At 43.1% G+C, this 20,256-nt stretch overlaps 1 protein-coding gene across 2 annotated transcripts in view; it reads right to left on the bottom strand.

Moving 5' to 3' along the window:
• NPTN (neuroplastin) overlaps positions 1-20,256 on the bottom strand; it is a 72,332-nt gene that overhangs the window by 12,343 nt on the left and 39,733 nt on the right. For both annotated transcript variants that reach the window (XM_008015972.3, XM_008015969.3), the window contains 3 exons: positions 18,576-18,747; positions 14,174-14,268; positions 1,464-1,597 (listed from right to left, as the gene is read on the bottom strand). In XM_008015972.3, coding sequence (XP_008014163.1) covers positions 1,464-1,597; positions 14,174-14,268; positions 18,576-18,747 — 401 coding nt within the window. The remainder of the gene's footprint in view (positions 1-1,463; positions 1,598-14,173; positions 14,269-18,575; positions 18,748-20,256) is intronic.

Genomic DNA, 20,256 nt, shown 5'->3' on the forward strand with positions numbered 1-20,256 from the left:
ACATTTTATTATCGAGATGTCATGAAGTGGGAAGAATAATGGACTTGAAATTTTTAAAAAAACTAGATAGAATTCTTGGTTTTGCCACTAATTTATCTTGGCTATTATGGAACCCTTCCAAAGAAGCTGGATTAATGACCTTTAGGGTCCTTTTGGATTCTGAAGACATAATCAAAAAGGATCCCCAGGATAGGAGGAATGCTGACACCTTCTCTGAGAGAAAAGGTAACGGGTCAACAATCATAATGAGAAAGCTGAGGGTCTAAAGCTCTGACTCTCCAAACACCATCATGAATCATCCCACTGATCGGAAAAGATGTTCTCTTTGACCTTTTCTGGGGCAAATACCATCAGGTTCCCAATGTCTAAGGCCGCCAAGGCTGCCCTTGGGCCTGCTCAGGTTGTCCCGATTCCTTATCGGTATGTTCTGTGTTGCAGGAATGTACTAGTAATTGCCCTCAGTACTTTGTTTCCCAAAAAACAAGGCAGGTACTCTAAGACCACTTCAAGAACAGTATTTTCTTCAGGATAAACAGATGAGAATTAGGCTCAGTTCTTTCAGTGTCCTATCCTGAAGGCAAGTGATATGGATTGGATTTTGTCTCCACCCAAATTTCATGTTGAATTATAATCCCCAGTGTTGGAGGAGGGGCCTTGTGGGAGGTGACAGGTTCATGGGGGCGGATAGCCCCCTTGCTCAAGTTCCTGTGACAGTAAATTCTCATGAGACCCTATGAGACCTGGTTGTTTAAAAGTGTATAGCACCTCCCTCCTTCGCTCTCTTCCTCCTTTCCAGTCACGCAGGACCTGCTTGCTTCCCCTCCACCTTCCACCATGATTCTAAGTTTCTCTGCTTATAGGGATCATTTAGGAAGAAATAAACAGCAACTGTAGTCTAAAAAATAGGTAAAGTTTCAAGGATCAAAGAAGCCTGAGGGGGAGGCTAATTCTTTGGATTTAGCTTTCTTTTATCTTAACTATATTACCTGTCAATGCCTCACCTTTAGTTACAGTAATCTGAAAGCAATAAAACTCAAAGCAGGCCAGATGTCACTCTGTTGTCTAAGATAGGAAAGATCATCTTTCCTGTGTTTCCTGAGGCCTCCCCGGCAATGCTTCCTGTAAAGCCAGTGGAATTATGAGCCAATTAAACCTTTTTTCTTTATAAATTACCCAGTCTCTGGAAGTTATTTATAGCAATGTGAGAATGGACTAATACAGCGAGCAATCTAATCTCTTACCAGATGGACAGCTTTAACAAATCATGTACAGGGATTTTTGTGCTGGAAGAGGCTATCATTGACCTCCTGATTCATGCTGTAAACCATTCATGACTCTAGAAAGGGTGACCCTCGCCATGCACACATCTGAGGATACAACTAGTAAAGTAACTGACCCACATGTCTGGACCTCTGCAGGGAAAACTCCAGCAACCAGAGACCCCAGGCCTGCCTCCTACTCACCATGGGCATCCCGTTCTCCTTCTTGCGCCATATCCAGTCTGGGTGGGGGTAGCCAACTGACTTGCAATACATCGTGGCATCCTGCCCTTCATTCTTGTTCTCACTCCGTTTATGGCCAGTGATGTCAGGAGCGGCTGTGAGAAAGCGTTAGACGCAGTTACCATGGAAGCCTACTCCAAACAGGATACAAAGGCCCCACCTTCTGGCTCAGAGCCCTGCTTGTAATGTAATCAGTCTTCATGCTTACTGTCATACTCAGCTTTGATGAAGAGCACTTCAGGTCAGAATAGGGTAAAGGGACCAATCCCATCCTCTACTCCCACCCACTAAAGATGCCCAGGCAGATACCAGGGTTACTAATATGTGAGGCTCTACTAATGTAGGTGATTCTCCAACCTACTGGAAAAGGTTGCAGGCCCAACTGCCCTCAATTAAGCCCACCTTTAAAGAAAAATGCAAACAAATGCTATTAACTCTTCTATCAGCCCAAGTTTTTTCTTAAAACACCTGCATGAACAACAATTACGCATCCTGTCAAATATCACACATTCCCTTAAGGAAATGAGATTCTGAGATAAAACAACTACAATCAAGTCCTATTACAAGGTATGTAAAAACAGTGACTGCTTGGAGAAGCTACTCAATGAATAACAATGACCAAGGCTCTCCCAGGAAAGAGGGAATCCAGAAACTGGTCTTCGCAAGGAAGAAGAAAGGAAGGAACAGGAAATTCAACCAGTCTCCCAAGAGATTTTTTTTTTTTTTATTGAATGATTGACTGAGATGGGGTCTTATTCTATCATCCAGGCTGGAGCATAGTGGCATGATCACTGCTCACTGTAGCCTCAAGCTCCTGGGCTTAAGTGATCTTCAGCTCCCGAGTAGCTAGAACTACAGGCACATGCCACCACACCTGGTTAATTTTTAAATTTCTTGTACAGATACATTGCCCAGGCTGGTCCTGCACTCCTGACCTCAGTGATCCTCTCAACTTGGCCTCCCACAGTGCTCGGATTACAGGTGTTTGCATCTGCACCTGGCCCCAAGACCTTTTATTAACAACTTAAGAATCTGCCTTGGACACCTGATTTGCAACAATTCTTAGACTGAACCCAACATAGAAGGACTTTCAAGACATACTAGAGGCTGTTGCTCTTCCCTATTTATAGGAATCACTTAGGAAGAAATAAACAGCAACTGTAGTCTAAAAATTAAGTAAGTTTCAAGGATCAAAGAAGCCTGAGATAAAAGCTAATTCTCTGGATTTAGCTTTCTTTTATCTTAACTGTATTACCCGCCAATGCTTCACCAGTTACAGTAATATATATATTTTTTGAAGACAGAGTTTCGCTCTTGTCGCCCAGGGTGGAGTGCAATGGTGCGATCTCAGCTCACAGCAACCTCTGCCTCCCGGTTTCAAGTGATTCTTCCACCTCAGCCTCCTGAGCAGCTGGGATTACAGGCATGCGCCACCATGCCCGGCTAATTTTGTATTTTTAAGAGAGACGGGGTTTCATCATGTTGGTCAGGCTAGTCTCGAACTCCTAACCTCAGATGATCTGCCCGCCTCAGCCTCCCAAAGTGTTGGGATTACAGGCGTGAGCCACCACGCCTGGCTGGGTTACAGTAATCTGACAGCAGTAAAACTCAAAGCAGGCTAGATGTCACTCTGTTATCCAAGATAGGAAAGAGAATCGATATGCCTTGGTCCCAATTCCAGTTTTGTTGGTTCTTTTGTTATTCTGGGCTTTGCTGCTATAGCCATTATGAAATGGCTACTTCAGTCAATAAATTCCAAGCACTCCAAGGAGCAGGCTCCATAGCCACATAGGGCCCAGCATGTCCAGATGGGGACAGAAGCAGAAGGGTTACCATGTGCTGCTCCAGCCAGCCATGCTTCATTCATCTGGCAAACACCTGCTGAGCACCCACTACACGCCAGATATGTCAGACTGGTTGGGTAAGGCTTTTGTGATGAAGTGAACTTTAGCATGGTCGTGAAGAAAATAAGAGAGTATATACAAGGTTCCTGACCTGTGGTAAGTAAAGAATGTCACCTTTTTTTTTTTGAAATGGAGTCTCGCTGTGTTGTCCAGGCTGGAGTACAGTGGTGTGATCTTGGTTCACTGCAACCTTCACCTCCCGGTTTCAAGTGATTCTTCTGCCTTGGCCTCCCAAGTAGCTGGGATTATAGGCATCTGTCACCACACCTGGCTAATTTTTGTATTTTTAGTAGAGATGGGGTTTCACCATGTTGGCCAGGCTGGTCTCGAATTCCTGACCTCAGGTGATCCACCCACCTCAGCCTCCCAAAGTTCTGGGTTTACAGGCATAAGCCACCATGCCTGGCTAAGAATGTCACTTTCTGACAGGCCAGGAACCCCAAGTTATCTTGGGACCTCAAGAGGAGAGGAATTTGCCCAACTCATAAGTAATTGAGGGTACAAACCCATGGCTGGACTCGACTTTTTGAAAGTCTTATCTGAGATTCTTCATGGAACAGAGTTCTGACAAAGCCAATTTAAAACCCTAAGTGAAAAATAATTATTCTTGCTGCACTTTATGCAAATAATCAGGCCAAGTACAGTAAGACTAAAGTTTATTTTTTAAACAAATTAGTTCTATCATGATTTGTTTTTAATAAAAATGGGGACTAGAGAGAGAAAAATTATGCTTCAAAAGAAAAACTATAGTATACTCTTGTTAGCTGTTCTAGAGGTTTTTTCCTGCAGTTTAGATGAAATTCTAAATTCTTTGTGGGTTAGAAGTCCCCAGACTAATGCTTTCAAATCTTTGCTTTTAAAATTGGGAACTGTGCTCCTCATCCTAGGACTCATTATTTACCTTATAGTAGGCTGTTCACTTAAACACTGCAGTACAACTACAGATGAGAGTAGTAATGTTTTTCCCACACAAGCCCTGGAATCCCAGCCAGGCCTGCATGAGTACACTTAGACAGTTACAAAGTGGTTCTGCTCTTCTCAGTTTGGGGTTCACTCCCATTCCCACTACGTCCCCTATCAGCAGGAAGAAGCCAGAGTGATCAAAGGCCTTTTCCCATCTTCAGAGCCTACACCTTAAGATTAAGGTGTTTTAAAACCCCAAGGGAGGGACTGAAACCATCTTTGCAAAATTATGACTGAGACAGTGAAAGAGATCTAACTTAACTGACTCCATCTTACTTCTAATCTCCAAGCTGTCCTTGTTCATTCCTGGGCGCAGGCTGAACTAACTTTGCGAGAAACTTATAGTTTAAACAAAGATAGTAACATCCTTTTCCCAAAATAGACCCCCTTCTTGCCTGGGGACTAGATTGTCTTTGTAGGACTAACATTAGCCACAGGATTAGAAATTATGGTTTAGGAATCATGCAGCTGGAGGCTACAAGATTCTGACCCTCCCTGAACTGCTCCTAAGATTAGTGCTTGAGATATTTTGCAGACCCTGCACTTGATGGATCAGCTGGCCCCACCCAGATCAATAAACTGGCTCATCTGATCTTGTGACCCCCCACCCAGGAACTGACTGAGCACAAGAAGACAGCTCCTGACTCCCTACGATTTCATCTCTAACCAATCAGCACTCCTGGCTCACTGGCATCCCCCCACCCACCAAGTTTCCTTAGAAACTCTGCTCCCTGAAAGCTAGGGGAGACTGATTTAAATAGTAATAAAACTCTGGTCTCCCAGCAAAAAAGAAAAGAAGGGAGTAGGTCACACATATCTGTAGGAAGAACACTCTAGGTCGAGGGAAATGCAAAGGTCTTGAGGTAGGACTGTGCTTGTTATGTACAAGGAACAGCAAAGAGGATTTGATTGGAACATAGTAAGCAAGGAGAAGAGTGCAGGAGATAAAAGAAATCAGAGAGACTGGGGACCCAGATTAAGCAGGACTTTGTAGGCCACCATCATAACTTTGGCAGTTACAGTAAGTTAGCCGGGAAGCCACTGGTGAATACTATGTGCAGGTATAACATGATGGGTGTGTTTTAACAGGCTCCCCGTGGCTACTATGTGAACAAGAACGGTAGAGACAGCAGTGGAAGCAAGACCAAGCAGGCGGCTATTAAAGTCACCCAGGCAAGGGATAGGCTGGTTTCCACTGGGGCAGTCATAGTGGAAATAACGAGAAATGGTGAGATTCCAGGTATATTTTGGAGGTTGAGTTAACCTATTTGCTAATGGACTGGATGTGGATTGTGAGAAGAAAAGGAGTCAAGGAGACACCAAGGTTTCCACCTGAGTAACTAGGAGAATGTAGTTGACAGTTACTAAGATGAGGAAGATTTTGCAAAAGAATGAGTGGTTTTTGTTTGCTTAATCTTAGTTTGTTTTGTTAAAAGACAGAAATAGTGGTGGTAAAAACCAGAAGGTCAAGGTCTAGAAGAACATGGTAAGTTTAGGATACTTATTTAACATACGGCTAGGTGCAGTGGCTCACGTCTGTAATCCCAGCACTTTGGGAGGCCGAGGTGGGCAGATCACCTAAGGTCAGGAGTTCGAGACCAGCCTGGCCAACATGGTGAAACCCCGTCTCTACAAAAATACAAAAATTAGCTGGGCATGGTGGCAGGTGCCTGTAATCCCAGCTACTTGGGAGGCTGAGGCGAGAGAATCGCTTGAACGCAGGAGGTGGAGGTTGCAGTGAGCCAAGATCATGCCCTTGCATTCCAGCCTGGGTGACAGATGTAAGACTCTGTCTCAAAAAAAAAAAAAAGATACTTATTTAACATCCAAGTAAAAATATGAAGTAGGCAGTAAAATAGCAAGTCTGGAGCTCAGGGAAATGTTCTATGTTAGAGATATAAATTTCAGATATCAGCTTATATGTGGTACATTTTCCCATTTTCACTCTCCTTTGACCCAAAGAGGACACCCACTTTGGGTCAGTTATTGGCAATAGTACTATGAATTCAGTACTATCAGCTTTTGCTTTGGGGACTCATTTCCAAGACTGTACATTAGAACCATCTAGAATGCTAAAAGTTGAGTTGGCAGCTGCACTGCCTCTGAAAAGTCACTATTCTGAAAGGACTGAGACTTAAAGGCCCAGACTGGGAAAGGGGCTCAAACAGTCTTCACTCCTGCCTTGGTGTGTGGGAGGAGAACACCACTTCCCCTCTTTATTCGACACTCTGGGAAAGGGTGGCTGCCATACTGGGGGACACTCAACCAACCAACAGAGAGGCCGGCACACTGAGGAACTGAGGGCACTACAGAGCCATGTGAGTGAGCTGTACACATGGAGTGGATCCTCCAAGCTCTGGTCAAACTTTCAGATGACTGCAGCTCCAGCCAACAGCTTGACCGGAATCTCAGGAAAGGCCCCAAGCGAGAACACCCCACTAAGCTGCTCCCTAATTACTGACTCACAGAAACTGTGAGGTGATAAGTGCTTATCATTTTATGCCACTAAGTTTTGGGGTAATTTATTACACATATTTATAAGAATAGATACAAATATACCAATTGATGAAGCAGACATTACCCCACTTTTTAAAATTGGAAAACTCAAGTTTGGAAAAGTAACTTAATGTTTAAACGGTAAAGCTAAAATCCAAGTTCAGGGTTGTCTGAATCCAGAGACCATGCTTTTTGTACTTTAACATACTGAGGGGAAATAAACTAGAACAGAGTCTACAAAAATAAAAATATACAACATGCGAGGAGGGAGACCATTAGGACAAATACCTAATGCATGCAGGGCTTAAAACCTAGATGATGGGTTGATGGGTGCAGCAAACCACCATGGCACATGTATGTAACAAACCTGCACATTCTGCACATGTATCTCAGAACTTAAAGTAAAATTTAAAAATATATATATTTATGTGTGTAGATACACACACACACACACACACACACACACACACATATGCATTACTGGTAACTGCAGAACAAATAGCCCAAAAGTTATCTTTACTTGTAGATGTGCTAAAACACCTTAGACCCAAAGTAAAATTGATATACCTGTCAGATTTTATTCTGTATTAGTACAGCATAAAGAGCAGAGCTTCAGACCTGAAAACATGGAAATCTGGACTTGATCTCAACTTTATTACTCACCAACTGAGTAACCCAGGGCAGATCACGTCAAATACTCTGAGTTTTAGTATTGTAAAATGAGAGTAATAATCACTGTTTCAGAGGTCTTGTGAGGATTAAATTACATCTCTGTACTAATCTAGAACATGGTTGGAATTCAGGGTCAAGCATTTAAACATCAGTCAGGGAAAGGAAAGGCTAAGGCTTGGACTCTGTCATTAGTTCTAAGAAATCAAAGATACTGATTACTATGTGCTCTCCCCATTTGCTGATACAAACAGGACTTTTTTTTATAGCTCTAAAAATAAGGTTTAATCAGGTCAGATACTGATAAATTATCTGATTAATGGCCTATTTTAGTGCCTCACCTTCTATGGGCTTGGCATTTAATAAGGGACTGCTTAACCAGGTTTTGTTGGTCTAAAAGCAGGTCTGAGCGTCTAACTAAACCTTCATATCCTGAAGGAGACAGAGACAATACTCTGAGCTTCCCTTTACCCTCTTAGTGGGGCACAGACTAAGTGGCAAGAGCGAAGGGTAGGAGCAACAAAGTTAACAAAAAGACCCTTAGAAGAGATCTCTGATCCACTCAGGAATTCATTCATTCTCTGGACTTGTTCATTACATATTCTAGTCACACTGGTTAATGGATATCCCTCCAGTATCCTAATAAATAGCAACACAGGGGTCCCAAAATAGTCTCAGTTACCCAACAGCACCTGACCCAATTTCATTATCTGGGCAGTCTGGGACTCTGGCTGAGGACAAATACATGTTCCTTCGTACCCTCTGCTACCCAACCTGGGGCACTAAGGGCAAAGGGTCAGCTTCTAGGCCAGGCTAGATGCTGTAGAAACTATCAACTCAGGCCACGGAAGGATGTTTCAGATGATATTAAATAAAGTTAACAGAACAGACTTAAGAAAGCAATCAACAAATAAGACCTCTTTACAGACACTGCTTATTTGGTGCTCACTTTTTTTTTTTTTTTTTTTTTTGAGACGGAGTTTTGCTCTGTTGCCCAGGCTGGAGCGCAGTGGCATGATCTTGGCTCATGGCAACCTCTGCCTCCTGGGTTCAAGCAGTTCTTCTGCCTCAGCCTCCCGAGTAGCTGGAACTACAGGCGCCCGCCACCACGCCTGGCTAATTTTTGTATTTTGTAGTAGAGACGGGGTTTCACCATCTTGGTCAGGATGGTCTGGTCCTGAACTCCTGACCTTGTGATCCGCCGGTCTCAGCCTCCCAAAGTGCTGGGATTACAGGCGTGAGCCACTGCGCCCGGCCTTGGTGCTCACTTTTTAAAGCATGTTCATAACCTAGCAATTCATTTTCAAAGAAAAGAAAATCTATCCTTAAAGGTGTTGTCAATGAGTAGGCTATTTCCAAGTAAACACAGAGATTCTGCATTCACGCTCTATTTGCTTCCTTCATACAACCTTATCAAATCCCAAAAACACCTATCTTTGTGGTGGACAAAATGAACACTTGGCTTAAGGCAGTGGGAGAGTGAAGATTTACTGCTTGCCAAGAGCTATGCCCAAGAAGGAATATGAGACTGGTCAAGATGGAATCAAGAAGGATGCAAGCTTTTGGCTCAACAAGCACTCTCCACCCACAGCAGATTCATCATTGGTTGTGAACACTACAGCAGTCTAGGACAGGTGCCTCCTTCTGCAGGTGAAACCACTGAGCAAGAGGTGTAGAAGTTTCCTCAAAGACAGTGATCCTCAACCCTGGCTGTACACCATAATCACCTGATGTGCCTTAATCTGATGCCTAAGCCACAGTTCATATGAATGAAATAAAAATTGAAGACCACTGTTCTATCACCTTTCCTGGCACCAGTACTGGAGATCAGATACCCCCACCACAAGACAGGGAGATGAGTGGGTAGAGGTGTGGGAGTCATTCAGGTGACTTTTCCAAGCTGAGAAACTGACAAATTGAAATTTTCCAATAACACTAGGAAAATGGGCTTGGAAATCACTTCCTTCAATAACCAACCTCTCCCAGCCTACATCTTTCTCCTGTGCTGGACGCTTCCTGCCCTGAAACATCGGACTCCAAGTTCTTCAGTTTTGAGATTCGGACTGGCTTTCCTTGCTCTTCAAGCTTGCAGGCAGCCTACTGTGGGACCTTGTGACCATGTAAGTTAATACTTAATAAACCCCCATATATATATCTCTCCTGTAAGTCCTGTCCCTCTAGGAAACACTAATACATAACCTCTCCTCTCTGTCCACATAAGGGAACCCAGACCATCAGAGCCACACAGAACAAAGGAACCTTGAAGATGAGCTATCTCATTCTACTTCATCACGCACTTCAGGAAGCTTGAGACCCAGAGAAGGGAAGTGACTGGTCAGAGTCACACTGTGTTTAATGGCAGGACCACAATTAGAACACGTTTCTCTTAACTCTTAGTCAAAGCCTTTTAAATGTTACATGCTCAACAGAGCACCATGGCTTGGTGCTTAGGAGCATAGGATCTAATGCTAGGGTGCCTGAGTGAGAACCCTGGCTCCACCAGTAAACTCTGTGACACTGGGCCAGTTATTCCCTCAAGCCTCAATTTTCTCACCTGGGAAGTGGAGATAATAATCACACTTATCCCACAGAGTTGTGGAGACTAAAGGAGAGAAAAGGAACAAATAATACACCTAGCACAGTGCCTGACCCACAGTAAGCATGCAATAATGTTAGCTATTCTTATTCTTATTAAGGAAAGTCAGGGTGGCACCCTGAAGAGAGGAAAACAAAGAGCAGGTATGGCTTTTGGGCTGAAGTTAATGTTCAAAATGCCCTAGCAGCTTTGTATTATTATGCCTTCAAAGACTTCTCAAGTCATGGCAATTCTGAGTCAGAAGCAGGTTGCTTTGACATCAGTTCTGACCTAAAGGATGTCACATCCTCCACGCATCCTCACTAGCTACCTTTCTTGACTGTCAGTGAAGAAAGGACGGTGGAGATGCTGTGCATGCTGAAAGTGCCGTGCGACTGTGGTCTGTGTATCACTGTTCTTCACGATGATCTTCATCCCCACCACACTTGCCTTGGCCAGTCTGGATTAATATGTCACTTGTAACGCACCATGACAAAGTAGGAAATAGGAAGGCAGGGCAAGGCCACTTATAGAAATCCTAACCTTTATTCTTAATAGTCAAATAGAGAAAGCTAAGGAGTAGGGAGGAGAAAAACAAGATCAATTCTGGCTCTCACGGCAACCAAAAGACTGAAACTCATTTGAAATGTCCAATGAGGAGGGTGAGATGAACCTAGTAAGACAACAGGCTCAAGCCCCTTCTGGGCTGAGATGTGCTTCTCACAAGAGGCAGTGACATATTTGTTGCAGAGGATTGGGTGACCAACAAAATCCTTTTCCAAAAACAGCAATAAAATTCAAACTCCTTCTTTCCTGTACTAATCAAAATGGTTAAGGGATGAGGATAGTGCTTGGGAGTCATGAGAGCAAGTTTTTTCTTTTTACTTTGTAAATGACATCGGGATTTTCAATTTGCTTTTTTGTGAGCATTTTTTTTATTTTTAATTTTAGAAAAGGAAGGAAGGAGAAGAGGGAAGGAGTAAGGGGCAAAAGGTTGAAAAATTATAGGGATAGAAAATTTCAACATCTATTCATTCATGAATTCTCTGTAAGGTGTGCACTCTCTGGTATCACAGCCTCTGAAGAGTCACAAGCTGAGGACAGAGATGCCTCCTCAGTGTTAGCTGAGTGGACCCCCAGGAAGGTGGGGCTTTGGGCTCCACAAGGCCTCATCACTGCTGTCTTCCCTCTCCTAACCAGCTCAGGTCCATCTTCCTTCTCCACATCTGTGCAGATCACCTGCCGAATACCTGAGAAATGTAACCCTCGACAGTATCTTCCTGTTTATACTATGTCACATTGTGTCCTTTAAAAAAAAAAAAAAAGGAAGAGAATTTAAAAATCTGCTTCAGATACAAGGCCTCCCCCACTACATGTAGATAACTCCTATCCTCCAAATTTTCTTGACGGTGATCTACAGGCTTTGGTTAAAAAACATGACCATCTTGGCTCTGTTCCCAGGCCACCATCCCTCTCTCTGGTTCCTGCAGCCTTCTTTTCTTTTGTAGACCACAGATAACTCAAGGTTTGGTAATCTGACAGATAATGCCCAGTCCCTGGCTAGGCTAAATCACTTCCCACAGTGCTGAGCCCAAACAACACCCCAGAAATGTTCTGAAAGACAGGAAAAGGCAGATGGGAAAGAAATGGCTGACAGCAGAATAGACGTTGAAGAAATATATATGCATGGTCTGAATTATATGCCCTGATGTGCTGATTCAGTTAAAGCCACACAGGAAGATTCTCAGAGACTCCTGTCAGCCAAGAGGCCGCTGATGTTCTCGGAACCTCTTTGTTCTCAAGTACAACCACCTCTTAACTCTCTATTACTCAGCAGATTTTTCAAATTGCTACAGCTATAAAAAGATTAACTGTCTCTTATCGCCACCCCAGAGACACTAAGGGAATAAAATGTGAGTTTCTATTAAAATGTTTTAGGAACTAACATACAGACATGTACTACTCTAAATGCAAGGCAGTTTTTCTACCCCAACCACAATTGGAAGTGAGCTCAGAATATGATCCTGGGCCTATGGCAAACCTTTAAAAACATATACTGAAAAAGCAAACTGTTCATAGTCTTTACCAGACTCAACTATCCATAACTTGGAAGACAAGACATTAAACATTCAGCTCTTTTCTATCCAGGTGTTGGGGAGAGAAGACAGACTAGAATTCTTTACAAATTTTCTTGAGAGAGAAACACACAGTATATCTATACAAAGTGGTCCAGAATATGGTTTAGGTTATTTATAAAACAGAATTCTCTCAAGGTCTACTTCTGTAAAACCAGGATACCACCACCTGCCTCACCCTCCTTATAGGGCTATTTGTACAGTGAGAATGCAACAGTGCACAGTAAGCACCTTGAATATAACACGTAAGTTGTAACTTGCTCTGATAATACTCCTGGCCTACAGCGTCCTATTCTCTGACACTGGCAACTGCTGCTTCCTACCTGCTGAAGAGAATATGAAGAAAGATGCCTCTAGGGCCACTAAACCCCACTTTCTTAAGCAGCCAAACAGATGGAAAAACCATTTCAGTTTTCACTCTTAAAAGTGCTATTTAGAAATCATTAACTCAAAGTCACTAACAATTACAGTTAGTTAGGACTAATTATCTCAGGCTTGGGGAGCACAATGAACTAGACACCCCACTCTTTCCCTCCCTCACCCACCCTGCCTTTGCACTTGGACTTTGTGCCAAAGGCTCAGCCAGGAATGCAGCAGGGCCTCAAGTCTCACAGAGAAGTCTCCCTACACAATTCAGCTTGTCTAGGCTGGGGAACGCCCTCACTGGCTTAGAGAAAATGTTTTCCCACATCCTTCATCCTCATGTTGAATACATGTGGCATTCTTCTAAAATGGGTAGAAAGCAAGATTTCTCCAAGAAAAGCCACTGAAAAAATGAAATGCCAAGTTCTCTGGCCCACTGTGACCTGTAACTGTAACTCCTTTAGGCATTCAGAATCAAACTGGCAGATGGAGGAGGCAGTGGCCATCCCTACATCAACTCACAAGTGAGGGCTGTGTCACCAAGATATTACTTTCATTTAATAACACCATATAATGGAAACCTTCAATGTGTCTACGCCTTTCTTGAATCTGCAATTTTAATCTTACAAATATTTTAGGAAGACCTGAATACCTATTATATGGGCCCTTTCCTTCTCCTAAATTTGTCCTTCTAGCTTCCAGGGATAACTCTATGGATTTAAAGAACAAGTCGGTGTCCTTACTAAGCAAAATGAGAAAGACTGAAAATAGAAAACCTGACCTCAAACAGTAGCCCTGCCTCCTCATGATCATTTTGTGAGAGTAGAAAAAACACTAGATTGGGGGTCAAGACCTGTGTTCTAGACTAGCTCTGCCACAAACTCACTGTGTGACAGAGAGCTAGAAGTTTCACTTTTCTGGGTCTCAGATGCTTCTTTGAAATAACATAGGAAAGGTGAAATTTATGATGTTGGGTAGCTCCAACTTTTATAGTTCTGTTTGCCCTTCTTGGAACTTTCTACTACTGCCTCATCTTTCAAAGGTTTCTATTACAATTCTAATGAATTATCCACAAACAGCTGATGTCCACTCTGCACACTGTACCCACTGTACCTTCCCCCTCAATCCTGCTGGCCCACAGAAGACCTATGTAATCATACTTGTAAGGCACTGACCTAAGAGCTTTACAAAGCCTTGGGCCATAGGAGCTGCCAACACTGAAACATTTTTGACATATAAAAACAGCAATTTTATGTAGTTCAATCTATTAACTTATTTAATCCTCCTAACAAACCCATGATGTAAGTACTGCTGATATCCTCATTTTAAAAATGAGGAAAAGAAAGCAAAGAGAAGTTAGTAAACCACCAAGGCCACACAGCTAGTAGATGATGGGGTCGGAATTTAAACCCAGGCAGCCAGGCTCCTGAGCCTGTGGCCTAACCATAACATTAAATTGTGTCTTGACATGGAAAGAGGAGGAGCTTGAAGACTGAGACTCCAGACCAAGGTACTGTCTTGGAAGGAGAGTGAGAGGCTCACACCACAGCCTCTGCTGGGTTGTACCTTTCACTTCAATGGTGGCGTTTGCTTTAGGAGCGCTGACAAAGTGATATACGCAGTGGTATTCGCCTGAATCCTCAGCTCTCGGCTTATTGATCCTGCAGAGATGAGAAGAAAAACCAAGTGAGGAAACTGGGAACGGTCAAAATATACAACAGAAGGAGAATCAAAGGGGCAATCCGGGATCCTGCTCTCCAAACCCTCAATGCAACTCACCTCCTTCTAACTAAAAGCAAAAATCCCTCTCTATGCATCCTAAAACATTAATGTCTTGCTCTTTACAGGGTGCCAAGAATACAAAGATGGAATGGCAACATGGTCCCTAAACTTAGGATGCTCTGGTCTATTGGGAGAAACAAAATGCAAAAGTAATCAAAATAGAAGGACGTCCAAAGTACTATAGTTTATATTCAGATATACAGTATAAAACCATCACAGCTGGGTGTGGTGGCTCACCCCTGTAATCCCAGCACTTTAGGAGGCTGAGACGGGTGATCAGGAGTTCAAGATTAGCCTGGCCAAGATGCTGAAACCCCGTCTCTACTAAGAATAAAAAAATTAGCCGGGCGTGGTGGCACACGCCTGTAATCCCAGCTACTTGGGAGGCTGAGGCAGGAGAATCACTTGAACCCGGGCAGCAGAGTTTGCAGTGAGCCAAGATCACGCCAATGCACTCCAGCCTGGGCAACAGAGCAAGACTCTATCTCAGAAAAACAAAAGCAAATGACAAAAATCACTAAAAACCTCTTGTTCACCTGGTGGTTCCAGTTAGATAAATAACAAGAGAAACAAACAAACAAAAAGCACAAGTTTTCTGAGCTTCTCCAAAGACCTTGTTTTGGTAGTTCTGTTCTTCCTACCTTGTCCTTTAGTAGCATGCCTTTCCACAAGTCTACTCGCTAACAGGACCCAAGCATAAAGAAAAAGAAAAAAATCTGCCATCAGAGCATCAGCCATAGACATGCAGCAAAAAGTCTTATGATAAACCCCAGGGCCCTACATGATCTGGCCCCTGTCTATATCCCTAGCTCCATTCCATGCCACTGTCTAGCTCTTCTGGTCTCTCTTCAGTTTTTCAAGCACCAAGCTTGTTCCCACCTCAAAACCTCCACACAAGATGTTTCTTTACAGAGAATGCTCTTCTCGTCCCTTAGTCTACCTAACTCCATTTCCATCAGGTCTTGGCTTACATGTCGGCTTATTCCAGCCCCAATCTAAACGTCATCCCTTTCCACAACATTCTCTCTCATACTACTATGTACTTCTTCACAGTACTTATCATGTGTGTGGTTATATATTTATGTGATTACTTGACTAATGTCCGGCTTCCCAAGAGACCAAGTTCTATGTGGATAGGCATTGTTTATTCGGCATACTATCCCATACAGAGCACCTCGCCTGATGTCTGGAATACGACAGGGGAATGAATAAATGAATGAATTACTGAGTGAACACAGAGTGAATATCTGTGCACAGATTCAGATCAAGTTAAGCAGAGTGACAGGAAGGACTGTAAGAAGACTGTATGGGTCGGGCGCGGGGGCTCACACCCGTAATCCCAGCACTTGGGGAGGCTGAGGTGGGTGGACTGCTTGAGCCCAGGAGTTTGAGATCAGCCTGGGAAACATGGCGAAACCCTGTCTCTATAAGAAATTAAAAAACTAGCTGGGCATGGTGGTGCACGTATAGTCCTAGCTACTCGGGAGGCTAAGAGGCAGGAGGATCGCTTGAACTTGGGAGGTCAAGGCTGCAGTGAGCCATGATCATGCCACTGTACTCCAGTCTGGGTGACAGAGTAAGACCCTGTTTCGAAAAAAAGAAAAAGTAGTATATATGGCCAGAACAGCACTTCATCTCAATCACACAGGGTGATTCCAAACAAGCTTTCTTGCCCCTGAGGGCCAACTACACAACAACTCAGTACACTCTGGCCTACAAGCACATACACCAAACATGTGCAGAAAGGTCGGTGAGAAATTACAGATAAAAGAAAAACAGCAGCCTCCAGATCAGAGGATAAATGTTTATATAGGGCTGAGCTCTGGCTCTTTTGCTTAGGGGTTAAAATATGATACTTGTGACGGTCAAATCTCTACTGCACTATTTAATGTCTAAGAAAAACTCCTAAACTCAACCACTCACTGGCCTAATGCATTTATCCATCTTATATTGCTCATTCCAAAAAGGAAACACGGGTTAAGAGACTATGGACAAGGAGAGACATAGCCTATCCCCAGGACTGTCTCAAGATATCCACATGGCAGCACAATATTCTGAGAGAAGCAGTCAAGGTGTCTTCTCAATGTGACACCATGCCTCTTCTATCAGTATGCTCCCAATTGGAAAACAGACAAGTCAGCTGCTCTTATCAAAGTGTTCCAGAGTTTGAGGGAGGAGCAGCAGCTCTTTCTTCAGGGCTTAAACTGAAGTTCTTTGGGTCTAAGCCCTGAAGAAAAAGCTGCTGCTCCTTCCTCAAACTCAGTCCTGAACTTAAGACTGAAGTTCTTAGACTTCTAAGTTCACTTGGGAAGATAACTCCTACACTTGAGTCCATGCCTATAGGCTCAAAATCTCCCCACACCATTCTCTTGGACTAGTTATTAGCAAGAAATTAAAGCAAAGGGATAACATCCCCTACATGCTGGGCAGAAGCAGGGTTCTGAAATCAGCTCTTCAGACTGACTTATTAAGTAGCCGAGGAACTCATCAGTTGTTACTCCACAAAATGTAGAATCCCTGAAAAACTCTAGAGATACACAACACCCTTGGAGAGCTTCAAATAAGTTGAGGGGGAAAAAAAAAGAGAGAAGCAGCATTTTATAAAGTCAGGCTGAAACTTCATGAAGTTAAAGCTCAACACTTTGCAGGCAATAGTACAAGACCCAAGAGAAACATGATTGGATGTCTGCTATCTTAAAGGAGGTATTATAAAAAACAAGTCTGAGGCTGGATGCAGTGGCTCACGCCTGTAAATCCAGCACTTTGGGAGGCCAAGGTGGGAAGACTGCTTGCACTCAGGAGTTCAAGACCAGCCTGGGCAACACGGTGAACCCCAGTCTCTACAAAAAATACAAAAAAAAATTACCCGGGTGTGGTGGTGTGCACCTGTGGTCCCAGCTACTGGGGAGGATGGCTTGAGCCCGGGAGGCAGAGGTTGCAGTGAGCTGAGACCGCACTACTGCACTCCAGGCTGGGAGGCAGAGCCAGACCCTGTCTCAATAAAATAACAACAAAAAATCAAGTCTGTAAAACTAATGGACAGAACAAGAAAAAAATGCTTTTCATTCCACCTAACAACTTTATTTGATTAATCCTTTCTAAACTATGAGGAAAATCGCTGAGGCTAAATTTCTAATTTTTTTTTATCATAAGAAACTACAGTGGAGATAGGTTAACTACCTTGCCACTAAGCGAATGGCATAGCAGATAAAATAAAAGCAATTCTAGAAAAATTTCTAGAAAATCAGAAGACCTGGAACCTAGCCTTGGTTCTAGAACTTACTAAATACAGTATTTGGCCTTAAAGCAGCCAAGAGTCACTCTTTCCTTGCTTGGGAAAAAAGGAGGAGCCACAGATTCATTTGGATCAACTAAATAAGGGGTGTGAAAAGGTCTCAATGCTGCAATATCCTGCAGAATGCCCTTGCCATCACGGGTACATGGGCTTTCCTGGTCTCACTTCAGTGCTCTCTTTCTTTGCACTGCATTAATCTTCTAAGCAGGATTAGCTGATTCTTTTCCAGACAGTTTTCAACCAGGAACAAACTATTCTGAAACGTGGGGTGCCATGTGTGCTAGATATTCCAAAAAGCACCAAATATTTGGGTGCTGGGTAACTCTAGCCAGCAAATATCTTTCTTTCTTCAAAGGGTATTTCCAGGCTACCGTCCTCACTCCAGATCATTCAAGAGCCCTGCATCCGCTGGTCCTTATCAGGTTACAGTGATGTTACACACTCCTAAAAGGGAACTCACCAGGAAATCTACCCAGTGGAAAGATGGCTTAGGGAGTTGTCTTGCTCTACAGTCACAAAGCAGACTTCAATCTGTTTCTTCAAACCTAACTTTGATCTGACTAGATTAGGCAAAGAGACTACATTCTAAGTGTGACTCTCCTATTGACTAGCATTGTTACCCTGAACAAATCACTACTTCATGGCCTCAGTTTCTCTATGATTATAGCGAGGGGATAATCTATGGTTCTCAAATCTGGCTGCTCATTAGAATCCTTTGGGAATCTTTTCTAGACTACTGGGCCTTACCTGAGATATACTGGATTGGACTCTCCAAGGGAGAGCCAAATATATCTCATGTCCCTCCTGCATGGCACAACTATGGATTATGAATGTCAAGTAAGCTCAGCCACACTCCCTCCCACCTTCCCAGGAGCTGCCCACCCTTCTCACCTGTACTCCATGTTGCTGGCATTCTTACGAGTGGCACTCAGTTCCACCCCATTCTTTGTCCAGTAGCTGTATGTAAGGGTGTGAGAGCTGGAGGTGAGGTTACACTGCAGGGTGACAGGGAGAACAGGGCTGTCTCGAATAATGACCTCTTCACTGGTGACAATCCTTGGCTCTGTAATAAGAGTGCACAATGATAGGGGGCAATAGCCTTCCATCCTCTGTAGCCCTGGCCTGAGAATTGGACGGGGTAGGAGGGGGAAACTAGAAAAAGAGGGAGGGCAGACAGGACCACATGAGGAATTTCACTTTACCACTTTGGAGGAAGTCAAGAAAGGAAAAACAATGATTATAAGCAAATGACCACTAGCGCAGACAACAGCCTGAAGACCAGTTGGCCTAGACGTGAAAGAATGGGAGTATTATGGGTGTTTGTACTGGTAACAATCCACTTACGCTTTTGAATACCACCTTTTTAAAAGAACCACCAAACAATTCGGATTCAATTAGAAAACCAGGCTCCACCTTGCCGTTCTGAAGACAAAGGCCATATCATTTATATACCTATTATAATATACTCCCTATTGTGTCACTGGGCCTTGGAACAGTAATAATTAGATAATACAAGTATAACTTTCCCCACATTTAAATGTTAAACCTATGGCAAACCAGCCATGGCCATTATTTATGCAGAAAAAAGACACTGTGGATTGTAAAAGCATACTTCCTACTGGAAGTCACTTGTATTTTCCAAATTTTGTGGAGGCAAAATTCTTGAAAAACCATCATCAGTTCTTCCTCTCCAGCCATACTTATTCCCAAAACAAGTTTTTTGTTTTTGTTTTTGTTTTCCAAAATTGCACTTTAAAACACATTCCATTCTGAGAAAATATAACTAGAGTGCAATATTGTGTTGGTATTATGGGCTCCTAGAATTTTAGAAAGGCCCTTAGAGTTCATTGAATCCCACTCTTAAATTTTAAGAGCTGGAAAAGTGAAATGATTTGTACAAGGCCATAAGTATTACTAATGGCAAAGCTGGGCCTAGAAGACATATCTGACTGAATTCTCTATCCCTGCCCCCCAGCCCCAAGACCACCCCCGCCACCTTTTGTCCTAGGACATACTTCACCTCTGGTTCTATTCTGTGCTTAGATAACCAGGGATCACTAGCTGATCTACAAAAATAACCTGAGTCAAATATTATAATACATTGAACAGAAATGCTTAAAATCACTCTATATTATTCCTAGAAGTTTCATCTTTAAAGCACTTTGAAATCCATCACTGTATTAAAGTCATTTCTAGGGCTGTTGTCTTTTGTTAATGAGCTTTGTCTTTATTATTTCCCCAGGCTTAGTTTTCTCTACTTTTGGTCAAACATCTCCAGGTTAAGTCTACACTAACCATCTTTTCCCAACCACAATAAGAGGTATTTGCTATTTGTTTTCCAATTCTCTCTCAGAAACCCTTGACTGACTTCCCATTTCCCTGTGTCTAGCCACTTCCTGTCTACAGCTCTGCAGCAGCTCCCCTCACCATTTTATACAGTATTGTGCTGAGCCTTAACTTGAGGAAAGAACTCTCTCCCTCCATGGGAACTAAGTTGCTTGCTATTCAGGGAGGGGGAAAGCATGGGGAAGTTGTGGGATACCTGGAAAATGTAATGTCTTAAGGACCTCCT

Source organism: Chlorocebus sabaeus, chromosome 26, assembly GCF_047675955.1.
Source record: "Chlorocebus sabaeus isolate Y175 chromosome 26, mChlSab1.0.hap1, whole genome shotgun sequence".
NCBI lineage: Eukaryota > Metazoa > Chordata > Mammalia > Primates > Cercopithecidae > Chlorocebus > Chlorocebus sabaeus.